This window comes from Hevea brasiliensis, chromosome 15 (genome assembly GCF_030052815.1).
Source record: "Hevea brasiliensis isolate MT/VB/25A 57/8 chromosome 15, ASM3005281v1, whole genome shotgun sequence".
In the NCBI taxonomy this organism is placed as follows: Eukaryota; Viridiplantae; Streptophyta; class Magnoliopsida; order Malpighiales; family Euphorbiaceae; genus Hevea; species Hevea brasiliensis.
The window spans coordinates 55,829,317-55,844,023 of NC_079507.1; the positions used below are offsets into that span (position 1 = coordinate 55,829,317).

A 14,707-nucleotide genomic window follows, 5' to 3' on the forward strand; every position below is an offset into this window, starting at 1 on the left:
TCCAAAAATGAGAATACACTTAAGACAGTAAAAAACATTTTCTATGAAGGAAGTTTTATCAAATTCCAACAGTAGACCAACCAATGAAACAGTGCAACTTCGGAGAACCAAAATCGAAAATTGGCAATTTTGCCAAAATGACCAAAGTTTTAAACAAATGACCAAAACCAACAAGTTTGGTGATCAAAATGTGGTATGTGGGTGAAGTTGGAGTTCCCATACCCATTAAACCTTAGAAAGTCAATAATTTGACTTAAATAGTGCAGTGAATAGTAACCTGAAACACAAAAATTTTGAGAACGTCGAATTTAACACGTTAGAGCTAGGTAAATGTGAAGTTAAGTTTATTTTGGATTTATTTTAAGTTTTAGTACTGAAACATTGGAAAATTTTGTATTTCAGTGGAAAAGAATACCGGGACAGAACCCAAGAAGTCGAGTCAAGGCCAACAAGCGACTCGTTTGAGGTTTGTGCACAACATATACTTTTATAATCATCTTTTGCATATCGATTTGAATAATATGAAATATTGGATTATGGCATTCTTATGATATTTGATCTAAATTGTTGAAAGTTATTTTGTATATTTGAAAAGACAATGTTTAGCAAATTGTTAAGATAAGTTTTGAAACCACAGTGTCATGACCACATATTTGAACACCTCACTGGCACGACTAGTGGGGGTAATTAGTTTTGAATTTTGATTCCTTCTCTGGAGAAGTGTTGAGGTGTGCCAGTAGAAGAGGATGTGAATGGATATCCATATATTTGAGCTAGCTAGCCTTGTGATATGATTTCTCTTTAGCTTCTGGCTATTGAGATTCATGTGATTTCTCTTTAGCCTCTGGCTATTGAGATTCTATTTGTTTCGAATGGCGTGATCTAACTGTGGGTTTTATGAAATGTGTTTTGTTACTTTGAATTGAACTTGGTTTACATGTAAAATCTTACAATGCATGATTGTATTTAATTTTCATGTTTAGCCAAATTTTTGAATGAATGTGCTTTAAGTTTTGCATAAAGATTATTTTAGTATATTGTGCACCACTGAGTCCTAGTACTCAGCGATAGCTTTTATTGCTGTCGCAAATATAGAGACTAGAGGAGCAGCAGACTGAGCTGCTGAGGTGTGTGAAGTCATCAGCTTGAAGCTTTCGGGTATAATTTATACCCTATCTGTAAATACTTCTTTTGATGTATATATTGCACATAAATGTATGGACATGTAAAGATGGGTCTTGAGCAGCTTGTACACAAATCTGTATGAAGTTTGTAATAAAGTTTAGTTTGTGTTTCTTTTGATATAAATTTGTAAGGTTGTGTATAAATTATTTTGTTTTTAATGAAATATGAATGATATTGATTGACAGTATTTTGAGAACTATTGAACTTGTGAATTTTGAGAAATTGACTGAGTTTGATTGTGAAACTGAAGTAGGGGTTGAGAAAAACTTTTAGAAGTGCTTTTTACAGGTATTTGAAGAACGGTTTTCTCAAAATACAGAGGAAACTCTGTCAAAATTTTTATAGAATTTGCGGAAAACTAAAATGGACCAAAATATTAACTAGTTTTAATTTTAACTAAATGTGTTAAGTACTTACTAGAAAATGCTCACCACTTGTCAAAAATAAGAAAATTGTTTTAAAATCCCTTGTAGGGTACTTAATGAGTTATCAGTAGGTGAAGTTCGGCAGTTCATTAGGTATTCTACGGGATCGTGTTATGCCTTACAGAGGGTTAAGGTGTGACACTATGCATCACGCCAGCTAAAACCGCATGAGAGGAATTATCTGACACATGATTTGGAGCTTGCAGCCATTGTGTTTGCTCTTAAGATCTGGAGACATTATTTGTATGGGGAGAAATGTTACATCTACACAGATCATAAGAGTTTGAAGTATTTGGGCACCCAGAAAGAGTTGAATTTGAGACAGAGGAGGTGGTTAGAGTTGATAAAAGACTATGATTGTCTGATAGACTATCAGCCAGGAAAAGCTAATGTCGTGGCTGACGCCCTAAGTCACAAGACTATGGCAAGTCTACGGGTTACTCCTTTGTCTTTAGTACATGAGTTGAGATCATTACATGCCAGTCTAGAGATTAATGATGAGGGGCAGAAAGCAGTTGCATGGCATGTACAGCCAGTGTTAATTGATCAGATCAGAATGACTGCTCAGAATGATGAAAAGTATGAGAAGCTGTTGGAAGAAGTCAGACAAGGCAAGAAATCAGAGTTCTCAATCCGAGATGATGGTCTATTGCTACACCAGGGCAGAATATGTGTTCCTAATGATGTTGATTTGAGGCAGATCATTTTGAAGGAAGCACATGAGTCTCCTTTTGCTATGCATCCTGGTGGTACAAAAATGTATAGAGGGCTAAAGGAGCATTACTGGTGGATGGGTTTAAAAAGAGACATGGCAGAGTTTGTATCCAAATGCCTAACTTGTCAGCAAGTAAAGGCAGAGCATCAAGTACCCACTGGGTTGTTACATCCACTACCAGTGCCAGAATGGAAATGGGAGAGAATAACAATGGATTTTGTGATGGGACTTCCAAAGACACAGAAGGGTCATGATGCAGTATGGGTCATTATTGATAGACTGACTAAGTCTGCTCATTTTCTGCCAGTCCGAATGGACTACAGTCTAGACAGATTGGCCAGGTTGTACATTGATGAGATTGTGAGACTGCATGGAGTGCCAGTATCTATCGTATCAGATAGATATCCTAGGTTCACTTCTAGATTCTGGAGTAGTCTTCAGAGAGCCCTAGGAACTAGATTGAACTTCAGTACTGCATTCCACCCACAGACAGATGGCCAGTCTGAGAGGGTAATTCAGATTTTGGAGGACATGCTACGGGCTTGTATGATTGAGTTTGAGGGTAGTTGGGATACACACTTGCCTTTGATTGAGTTTGCTTACAACAACAGCTACCAATCAAGCATTGGGATGCCTCCATATGAAGCTTTGTATGGCAGGAAATGTAGAACCCCGTTGTGTTGGGATGACGTGGGTGAAAGAAAAATGATTGGACCCGAAATTGTTCAACAGACTGAAGAGAAAATCAGGGTAATCAGAGACCGACTTAAAACTGCATCAGACCGTCAAAAGTCCTATGTTGATTTGAAAAGAAGGGATATTGAGTATGCAGTGGGTGAGAAAGTTTTCCTCAAGGTTTATCCTTGGAAGAGGATTATGAGATTCGGCAGAAAGGGGAAACTAAGTCCTCGTTTTATCGGGCCATATGAGGTATTGGAAAGAGTGGGTCCTTTGGTATATCGGTTGGCACTACCTCCAGAGTTGGAAAAGATACATAATGTCTTCCATTTGTCTATGTTGAGGAGGTATCGATCAGACCCATCTCATGTACTACCAGTAGAAGAAATAGAAGTGAATCCAAACCTCACATATGAAGAAGAACCCATAAAGATTCTGGCTTATGAGGTGAAGCAGCTACGGAACAAGCAGATACCATTGGTAAAAGTGCTGTGGAACCATCATTCAGGCCAAGAAGCTACTTGGGAACGAGAGGAGGACATGAGGAGACAACATCCACAGCTGTTCAGAGATTGATACCAGGTAAAATTTCGAGACGAAATTTATTTAAGGGGGGGAGAATTGTAACACCCTTATTGGTATAGCCTGGTATATTTCACTGTTCCGGTGACCGGTGTCGATCCGGACAATTAATGGGATTAGGGCCACACTTAAGACAACTTGAGAAGCCATAAACACAAATAATTAGTAATGTTTAATTAGTTAACTATAAATAAGAAAAACAGAACATAAGAGGTTAAACGAGCCGAGAGTCACAGCGATGGGTGACCTCCTCGGGAACGACTACAAAGTCATTTTAAACTCAAATTTCGAACCGTAAAAAGTGACGCTGCGGTCCTTAGGACCCTTATGAACACAGTGGAAAAGAGAAAATCACGAAAAAGAACTGTTAAGCCAGTCAAATAATTAAGTCAGGGAGCCGGAAGAAATATTGGATTATTTGCAAATCGGGATGAACCGGTGAGGGGCAATTTGGTCAATTGACCCCGAGAGCTGACTCCTGACCTAACTGTCCAATAAAATCGGAGAAAAGAAAATTTCGGAATCGAGAATTAAATTAAAGAACTAATAGAAAAAAAATAAATAGAAAAAAAAAAGGAAAAGATGGAAAAGTCAAAGTTGATGACATCATTAATGATGTCACAAACAAATTTATTAAATTATTTATTAAATTGGATTTTTGGTCTTCTTTAAGTGATAAAGATGAAAGAAAATAAAAGAAAAAAAAAACAAAAAAAAGTCTTCTTCCTTCCTTTGGTTGCCGCCTCCCATTTCCCTCTCCCTCACCATGATTAAAACCTCCATTGAAGCCATCTAAATCTTCTCTTAAACCCTAAATCTTTCTATGAAATCTTTACATCCCATAACTAAAACTTGTATTTGAACTTTGATAAGAAGATTGGGAGCAAATAAATCAAGCAAAGTTGAAGAATTGGATAGACAAATTCTGCTCACTTAAGGTAAGCTAATCCAACTTCTCTTTTTAGTATATATGATGGATTTAGGGTAGAAATGAATGAGATTGTATGGGAAATTGAAAAATATTGCATGTTTAGGAAGAGAGGAAATTTCGGCCAGCATTGTGAAGAGTGTAATTTGCATGGCTTGATTGGCTTGGATAGGAATATAAACCTTAATGAGTTAAGTGATAATAGTTAAAGGCATTGAAATGGTTAAATGCAAGAGTTAGTGAGATTAGGGTTTCAATGCTAGGGTTTATGAACCAAAATTTGGAAAAATGCATAAATGGCATGTTTGACCTATTGTGAAATGAAATAATGGTCAATTTTGACCAAATAAGTTGTGTGGGAAGTGTTGGAATGAAAACCAAATTCGTAGGTCCAATGGCCATGCTGCTGGCAGCATGACCAAACCTACTTTGAAGGACCAAAACTCAAATTTTACAAGTCTAATTGATATTCCACTAATTGGGGATGAAAATAGACATAAAATAGCACAATTTTCATTGAGGAACCATGGCCAAAAACTGACCAAAACTTGGTGAAACAATTGACCAAAGTGAAATGAGAGCAGGCTGCCACTGCACCAAACTGACCAAATGAACAATAATTGTTCATTTGGTCATAACTCGAGTTAGACAGGTCAAATTAACCTGAAATTTGGCCTGGGGTTAGAGGAGATATAGATCTAAAACTTTCATGAAGAACATCACCTCAAATTATGCCATTAACCCATTCAAATTATTGAGCAAAGTTAAGTTACCAAACCTGCAACTCTGCAGATTTTCATTTGAGCAGTAATATTTGGATGGCTATAAATTTCTCTAGGAAACTCGCATTTAGGCGATTCTTAAACCGATGGAAACCTAAGACATAGTAGAACATTTCATATGAAGAAAGTTAGACCAAATTATGAACTTAACTTGATCAAATTACTGACCAAAGTTGGATCAAAATCTGCCAGAACCCAAGATACCAGTATGAGCGATTGCGTGAGCGAAGAAACTTATTTTGGCCATAACTTGAGCTACAAAACTCCGATTGAGGTGATCCAAAAATGAGAATACACTTAAGACAAAAATTTTCTATGAAGGAAGTTTTGTCAAATTCCAACAGTAGATCGATCAATGGAACAGTGCAATTTCGGAGCACCAAAACCGAAAATTGGCAATTTTGCCAATATGACCTACGGTTTGAAAAAAATGACCAAAACCAACAAGTTTGGTGACCAAAATGTGGTATGTGGGTGAAGTTGGAGTTCCCATACCTATTAATCCTTAAAAAGTCAACAATTTGACTTGAATAGTGTAGTGAATAGTAACCCGAAACACAAAAACTTTGAGAACGTCGAATTTAACGCAATAGAGCTAGTTAAAGTGAAGTTAAATTTATTTTTGGACTTATGTTAAGTTATGGTACTGAAACACTATGAAATTGTGTGTTTCAGCTGAAAAAGACTTGGTAGCTCGGAGAGACTGAGTCAAGGCCTAGAGGCGACTCTAGTCAGGTTTGTGCACAATAAATTTATGTAATTGTTTCCCAATTGAAAATTTGAGTTGCTATACTTTATGAAATCGCTGTGTTATTTATGAATTGTGTTGCCACTTTGTGAATACAAAAATGACTTTGAAAATTATTTGGGATCTCTCATAAATTATTGAAAATAATTGTTTTAAATTGATTTTGGATTCACACTTAGCATGACAGTATCACATTTCCTCCTCCATTTATGGGGTTGAGATCGTTTATTTTCCTCCCTCTCTGGTTTGCCAGTTGAGGTTATAGATCGGATGAATACTTATTAGCTAGCTAGCCACCTCCCTCATTGATTTCGATTAATGGGGTTGTAGATTACTTTGTCGTGGTGTACAACACGGCATTGATCGGAAATTTTGTGTCATTGCTTAAGTTGTGTATGATTTTGGCAACACCGTGTTTATGAAATTGTTTGACTAAACTGTGTTTAATAGATTATTTGACAAAATGAGTTGTTATGAGCTTTGATATTTGTGAAATGTGATTGTGAAGTATTCAAATTATGTTTCATCAATAAATGATTTATTTATTGCATTTTAAATTTTTATTGTGCACCACTGAGTATTTTTATATTCAGCGATGGCTTATTTTGCTGTCGTAGATAAGAGCAAAGAAAAAGCAGCAGAGTGAGCTGCGATTAAATCGAGGATTACATTGATCTTTTGTACGGGTATTATTTTATACCCTTGTAGATAATCTTGATGTAAATATAGAAATGTTATTTGTATCAATATAAGTTGAGCAGTTGTAAATAAATTGTAATAATATTATTTTGGATTTTCTGCAGTAATTTAATATTTGTACATATGAATTTCTTACATTATGTTTTGTTAATGAAGATATTAAATATTTTGAGATGAGAAACCTTGATTTGTATTGTGAAATTAGTTGAAGTGTCTTGAATTGAATTGATTTGAGAATTATTGGTGGTTGGGAGTTGTGAAATATTTTTGGAAGTGCTTTTTACAAGTCTTTAAAGAACTAGTTTCTCAAAATACAGAGGGAATTCTGTCAAAATTTTTATAAAATTTGCAACAAAACTAAAATGGAAAAAATTTTTTATTTGTATTTAAACTTGAATAAATGATTTTAAATTCTTATCAAAATGCTCACCACTTCCAAAATGTAAGAAAATTGTTTTAAAATCCCTTGTAGGGTACTTAATGAGTTATCGGTAGGTGAAATTCGGTAGTTCATTAAGTATTCTACGGGATCATGTTATGCCTTACAGAGGGGTAAGGTGTGACAATAAAATTGTTAGAGAAAATTTCAATCTTTATTGAAATCTCCTTGGCTTGATGTTTTTCTTTCACCATAACACTCTTTTCAAACTCTTCATCATCTACCATAAAAAAAGGCATTACGAAAGTGTCAAATTCAAATTTAAGATAATTCCTTTGTTCTACAAAACCTTTTAATGATTTGTCTTCTATCTTTTGAATGAACATTGACCTCCTCATCAAGCATGTCGATTCATCTTATTCACAATCATCCTCTTCATCCTCTCCATCAGATCCACAATAGATTTCACCATCATCATCATCATCATGTTTTTCAATGATGTTGATGGTTTTTCTTTTTGGACATTCATTAGACCTATATCCTTTCTTGTTGCACCTATAGCATTTGAGAGGAGTAGGTTTTGCATATTGATTATTGGTTTTAAGAGGATTCAAAGTTGTACCTTTATTGCTTCCACCCATTGGATTTTTATTGCTCACCTTCTCCATGCTAACAATACTTGAGCTTGATTTGCCTTGTGCAACTTTCTTTACTTTTTCAAATTCACCATGGTTGTCATCTCCACCATACTGATACTTTTGATAAAGGTCATGGTAAATTCTTTCTTTCATCACCATATCAGCTTTTAACACCAAGTTCCTTGCCTCTTGCATGCTCATAACCATTTGGATCCCAATTTTATCACAAATTGAAGGTTTTAATCTTCTCAAATATTGCATTGCTTGTTGATTATCACTTTTGGACAAGTGATTTCTTGCTACCAACCTCAAGAATTTTATTGTATATTCATTGACACTCTTATTTCCCTGCAAGCAATTTTGTTAAGCTTCAAATAAATATTGTTCATAATCTGCAAGTAAAAATCTACCCCTTAATAATTGTTGCATCCTCCCCTAAGTAGTAACTGGATTGCGCCCTTCTCACCTCCTTGTCTCTTTCAAAAAATCCCACCATACGAAAGCTTCTCCCTTTAATTTGTAGACCGCCAATTTCACCTTTCGTTCTGCCAGAATTTCAACATACTCAAAGAAATTGCCCACCTTAAGAAAACCTTCAATGTCAAGATCTCTTCTAGAGGTAGGGATATCCATCTTTAATTTGAACTCATCATTCCTCTTATGGTGCTATTGGAAAATTTGGCCACCTTTTCCTTGTCCTTGGAATGCAATATAGCTGAAGTCCATCTCCACATCGTTGCTTGTATCATTTTCCATCATAACCCTTCTTCTAGGGTTGAAGAGAATATGATTAAGTTCAGCTCTATCAGTGTTAGCTTCATCAGCTTGAATAGGTACTTGCTTCCTATTTTTACCAATATTCAACATAGTACGCCATTGCTCTTGAAGCTCCTGAAATTGGCATTTCAAATTTGTTCTAAATTGTTTCATATTGTTACGTTGTTCTTCGATTGCTCTCCAAACAGCTGACAACCCCTGATCACCTTCACAAGGCTGATTGCCACCACCACCACCACCAATATTAGCCATCGTAATGAGGGTGAAATCCCTACTCTGATACCACCTGACGCAACTTGTAGAGCGAAAATGGATCGACACATGATTAAATTATTAAAATTAAATAAGATCTAATCCATGATCTTAAAATAAATGAGATTTAATCTAAAATTTAAGGAGAAAATAAAGCAAACCAACTTTGTTAAGAAGAAAAGTTCATTAGAATAAATTTGAAAAACTTACACATAATAAAAATACAATGAGTATTTATAGAATTTTAAATCTTAATTAAGGTAAAAATTAGTTAAAGAGTCATAATATATATAGAAAATATATTTAAAGACCTAAATTAAATAGAAGTAGTATTTTAGAGTCCTAAATCTACTAAAAAATATAAATAAAACATATCTAAGAAAATAAAGAATCCATTTAAAACTAGAAGTGATTGTAAAACATGAAAAACCAAATATTCAAGTCTGGTCTTGATTTGCTCGCCACATCAAAAATGATTTGGAAACAAGCTCTGAATTGTTCTTTCCTATCAATGTAATATTCATTCCAAAATCTGTCCATGTCACTCCCATAACCTTCTTATCTTCTATGATCTTGCACTAATCCAAGATTTCAGTACATTCTTGAATCAGTAGAAACTCGATAATCTGCTTATCCTATTCATCATTAATGATGGTCACAAATACTATGGTGACTTGTCACATTTGTGGCTCCATGAATAGGTCTCTTCAAACCATAAACGCTTACCTTTGCATCTTCTATCATTCAATTCTAGCAAAGTTTTTGTAACAGAGAGAAATATAGTCCATGGTTGCTTGTTGCAGAACATAAAATTAAGGAGAGGAATGAAGAAGAGGATATAGAAGAAAATGAATGAGAAAGGAAGAGAAATAATGTAGAAGCAATTGAAATGATCACACTAATGGTATTGGATAGGAATTTCATACTTTTACAATAATGTTTAATCTCATACAAAGGTGGCAGCAAGCCAGCCACTCCCCATTCATGATACAACACTTACTATATCCTTCAAATGTCCATAGCTTGGCCCTGTACCAAATGCAACCCATGGCATGTCACAAGGGGTGCAACATAGCCAAGTTAAAGCAAAAGAAATTGCAGATGGAAAAAAAAAAAAAGGAAGAGGGACAATTTTCTCTTATTCTGAAATCTGAGAAAAACATGCGCGCACTTGTGTGTAGACTCTAGAGTTCTTCTAGTCAGAATATCCAACCACTAATTGCAGCTCTTAAAACCACAATCTCGATATTACCAGCATTATCAATTTGAGTACCAGGAATGGTATATCAGTGATCTTGCAGAGCCTTTCTTGTTAATGATACACTCAGTTATATAGTCTAACTGCCATTTTTTAAGAGGCACCACAAGCTGCACTTATGCTACTTAAGGTTTCTTCGCGTTTGATGTCGAACACCTTGACAAGGACATCTTCAACAACCTAATTAAAGTTGAATTAGACACAAAATAAACTCAGTTCACCTGTACGCTCAAAAAGATACTGTATATGTCAAAGGATGCAGACAAAAGAAACTACAAACAGAAACAAATGGATATGGGAGGGCCAACCACTTGTAATTGCAGCATACTTGCCCGAAAATCAAGAATTGAGATAGCACAACATTCGTATATGAATTACCTTGTCAGGAGTAGAGGCACCAGATGTTACACCAACTGTAATGGGACCTTCTGGTAGGAAGTTCTCTTTCTCAACCAACTCCCCATGCTATTAAAATACAATTTGAATAAAAAAGAGTTAATGAGGAAAAAACTGTAAACCAAAAGTTGGTTTAAGAACAGTAAGAACAGGAATCTATACTTACATTCAACTTATAAGCTATTTTGTTTCCTGGACCAATCCTCTGCTCACTGTCAATCCAATACGAAGGAATTCCACGGAGCTCAGCAATTTCTTGGAGGTGTGAGGTGTTGCTTGAGTTCCACCCACCAACTACTAAGATAAGATCCAACTTCTCCTCCACTAACTTAAACATAGCATCTTGTCGCTCCTGCAATATAAGCAAATAAAGCTTGAGTTTAACAGAAGATGCAACTTCATTCTAGCCTATTTTCAAATTGGATTTATATGAATATGTGTGTGATTTAGGGTTGCAGGCTACCATTTGTAGTCTATTTTTTCCCTCAAAGGTTCAAGATTCAATATGTGGAAGGTGAGGTAGCTAACTTGTAGAATTTTGAATTTAAAAAAAAAAAATTGTCATTTTGTGTCCAACAAAAATAAAAATAGACCAGGAAAGGATGTTGAATTTTCTTTAAAATAATATTTCCCCCACAATTTCTAATGAAAAACTAAAGAAACATACAGGCAAACCATGACAATAGAGAAAAGAATTACTTGGGTAGCATCACAAATGGTGTTAAAGCTAATAAAGTGGTCATTAACATTTTCCACTCCATATCTACGCATCACGGTCTTCTCCACCAATTTTCCTGTAAGGAAAAAATTATAAATATGTTTTTAAAAATAGCAAATTGAAATCTCTCAGACAATGTTGGAACAACATCATAACTAAAACTCACCAATCTCTTCTGTTTCTCCCTTAAGCATTGTAGTTTGATTTGCAATACCAACCTTATCCAGATCAACATCTGGATCAAATCCCTTAGAAACTGCATATTTAAATTTCTGCAAGCAAGGCAACATTTATCTTATAGAATTCCGCATAAAACCAATACCTAGTTTAGAGTTAACATGAAACTAAAGCTTCACCTCTAGAAATGCCTCTTTTGTAGAGCTAGATCCTTTAAGTTGACCACCAAGAATGTAGTCACACACATACATTGCCTGTATAAATTAAGAACCTCTATAAACAAACTAAAAAATTGGACAATTTTCCTTTATGCTCATGACATAAATAAATAAATAAATAAGCCGCTATAAAATTTTGAAATATGAAAAAAAAAAAGATATAACCAACTTTTGTCTTTAGGATATACCTCTTTCATATCCTTCACAATGATATACTTTCCAGCAAACGAGGCAGTAGCTATGGTTTCCTCGTGAGAATATTTACCATGAATGATTGAAGTGTAGTCTCCCTTCTTGTGCTTCTCAACAGTATTCCAAACCTTCACACAAGTTTAATAAGGGTATACATGTCATCAACACATACACGTGCAAAGAAAAACATAAAAGATTTTGCAAGCAATAAGTTATTACAACAGGTAATAGTCTCCCATAAAGATACCTTGGATACCCAAGGGCAAGTAGTATCAACAATTTGCACATTTTTGTTGCTCAAACTTAACATCTCCTCCACAGCAGCCCCAAAAGCAGGCAAAATCACAACATCACCACTGTCCACAACTTCAAAGTGTTTCTTCCCTTCATCAACAGGAATATTTTGAACATTCATCTCTTCCAAACGCTGCCATGGGGAACATAAGAGCTTCACTAACCATCTTATTAAAGATGACATATGGGAAACAAAAAAATCTTTTCAAACTTTACCCATTTTAACCAACTTCTTCATGAGCTTTAAAATTCCAGTTAAGAAGTAAAAAGGAATCCAGCTTGAAATCTTAAAGCGAAATTTCTGAATATCTAACGTCCAAAAAGTTCTGATTTCATGAGCATCACTAGAAAGTAAGCTCCAAAATTCTTGCTAATGATGATGAAAATGATAATCGTTTAAAGTCCTACCGATCAAGATTCTAAGTCCAATTCAGGACTACCACTAGCGTGACTACATAATATCACAAGTGTTACTCTTATTATCTCACAGTCCACCCAAAAAAATCACAAATTAAGTTGCAATTTCAAGCCAGAAATTTCCAAATTCAATTAAACAAAACAGACAGGGCGAAATATGTACAGACCTTATTAACAGTTGGGTTGTGAATAATCTCATTGGTAATCCAAATCTTCTCATCCGGAAACTGTTTCCTCGCTTCATAAGCAATCTGGACAGCCCGCTCAACCCCCCAGCAAAACCCATAAGCTTCTGCCAATTCAACGGTAACATTTCCCCAAGTGTATTGATTCCCATTTTCCTTCAAAGTCTTGATGATATCACCTGAAATTTCCCAAACAAACAGCCAATTTCACGTAAATCCAATTAGAAAAAAAAAAAAAAAGAAAAGAATTATGAAGTCGACAAGAACATGAAATTTATCATCCCAAAAAAAGCTTACTGGTATACTCTTGACTCATGAGCTCTAGAGTCTCTTCCTTATGTCCAAAACCTCTCCGATTATAATTCTTGCTTCGTGTCAAGTTATGCCTAAAAACTTTAGCATCAAAATCGGATTCCATGGAGGCTGAACCGGAAGCCGACTCAACGCCACCGGCAGAGCATCGAACAGATAGAGACTTCCGGCGATTAAAAGGAGCAAGATTCCCGCGGGAGAAGAAGTCGGTGCGGAGAGAGAAGCGGCAGAGTTGCAGAGAGATGGCCATGGCGGGGAAATAGAGAGAGACAAAAGTGAAAGTGGAGAGCGCAAGCCGTGGAGGTTGGCTATTTGGTTTTGGGCATGAATATAATTTGAATTTGGGATTTCTTTTAATAATTTAAAAAAAAAAATGGTTAGTTATCGTGGGAGTGTTGTCGTTTTGCGCACAGCACAAAGATCAGATCTTACGTTAGTGTAATAATTCTTGATTCCATTTCCAGACAGTCACATGCAAATTTTCATGCTTATTATTTGCTAACCATACCAACAGTCTCATTTGGCGAGCGCCACCTTCTGTAATTTCTGTATTATCACAACAAAATACTTATTTAATTATAAATATCTTTTAATTTTTTAATATAATTTCAATATTAATTCTGATATGATTAAATTAGATCAAATAATTATCTCAGCATATATATATATTTTTAAATATAGAGATTGATCATAGAGGAATTAAATAGTAAGTTACTTAATATTGACTAATAAAAAATTCAATAAATATACTCAATAGTTTAATGAAAATTTTAATAAAAATAAATAATATATTTTTTAAAATATAAAAATTAAATAATAATTTTTTTAAATTAAATCAAATATTTATATTAAAATTTATAAAAATTAATTAAAACATATATAATAAATATAAAATTTAAATATAAATATTTAATCTAATAATTATTAAGCATATTTTTATATGAGTTTTTTTAATAACAACATCTGAATTAAAATTTAAGATTTTATAAATCAAAATTTTTTCTGTCAAAAAAAAGGGAGTTTTAAAAATTTTTAGAGCTTCAAACACTTTACTTTTCTTAATTAAAAAAATCTTACTTTCAAATGAATTTATTTTTTTTTAATTTATACTTATCTTCAAAACTTAAATGTTATGATATAAAAAAAAAAAAAAAGGAAAAAAAAATTCTGCTCTGTTGCAAAATAAATGGACTAAGAAAGGATGTAAAAATTATTTGGTCAAAAGTTGAAAGCCAATAGAAGTCCAGGGATTGGGAGACACCAAAGGAGACTATTGAACTGTGGCAGCTTGACTAAAGCATATGGAAATTTTATTATTATTATTGTGAGTATTATTAATGATTAAATTGAAGTAAGAGGAAAACTACTTGACCAACCAAATTCCTATAATTTTTTTATTTGAATGTTTATGTTCTACACTGATGGCTTTATTATCTCTGATTTCTTAGCTACTTTTCTCCCTCATCTCTTAGTCTTGGAAGGTGTTTCACCTCTTGAATATATCTTATCAACATTTAAATAGATGAATTAAACTTCTAAAAATAAAATTAATAATTGGTTAGTAATTAATAAGATACCTATTTTATATAGTTTGCATTAGTTGATAAGTAATTTAATTTTATTTTTTATTTAAATTATATTATTATTTTAAAAAAATTATTAATTATAAAATTTGTTTTTAAAAATTTTCTATATCAATAGATTATATAAAATTATAATAATTATAAAATATTATAAATATAATAATTATAA

At 33.9% G+C, this 14,707-nt stretch overlaps 1 protein-coding gene across 1 annotated transcript; it reads right to left on the bottom strand.

The window, feature by feature from the left end:
- Positions 1-9,663: 9,663 nt before the first annotated feature.
- Positions 9,664-13,340, bottom strand: LOC110665086 (4-hydroxy-3-methylbut-2-enyl diphosphate reductase, chloroplastic). Its single transcript, XM_021825076.2, has 10 exons — positions 12,941-13,340; positions 12,626-12,822; positions 11,995-12,174; positions 11,744-11,875; positions 11,517-11,591; positions 11,327-11,432; positions 11,142-11,236; positions 10,609-10,794; positions 10,425-10,511; positions 9,664-10,226 (listed from the first exon to the last, which is right to left on the bottom strand). The coding sequence occupies exons 1-10, from the start codon at positions 13,203-13,205 to the stop codon at positions 10,140-10,142; spliced, it is 1,410 nt and encodes a 469-aa protein (XP_021680768.1). The 5' UTR covers positions 13,206-13,340; the 3' UTR covers positions 9,664-10,139.
- Between the last annotated feature and the right edge of the window lie 1,367 nt (positions 13,341-14,707).

Bases quoted from the DNA above. Each gene is read 5' to 3' on its own strand.
- LOC110665086 (XM_021825076.2), bottom strand. From the start codon at position 13,205: ATGGCCATCTCTCTGCAACTCTGCCGCTTCTCTCTCCGCACCGACTTC. The intron at 11,433-11,516 runs GTGAAGCTTTAG...CCTTGCTTGCAG, and splicing joins CAAAAGAGGCATTTCTAGAG to AAATTTAAATATGCAGTTTC. The intron at 11,237-11,326 runs GTGAGTTTTAGT...TTTTCCTTACAG, and splicing joins GGGAGAAACAGAAGAGATTG to GAAAATTGGTGGAGAAGACC.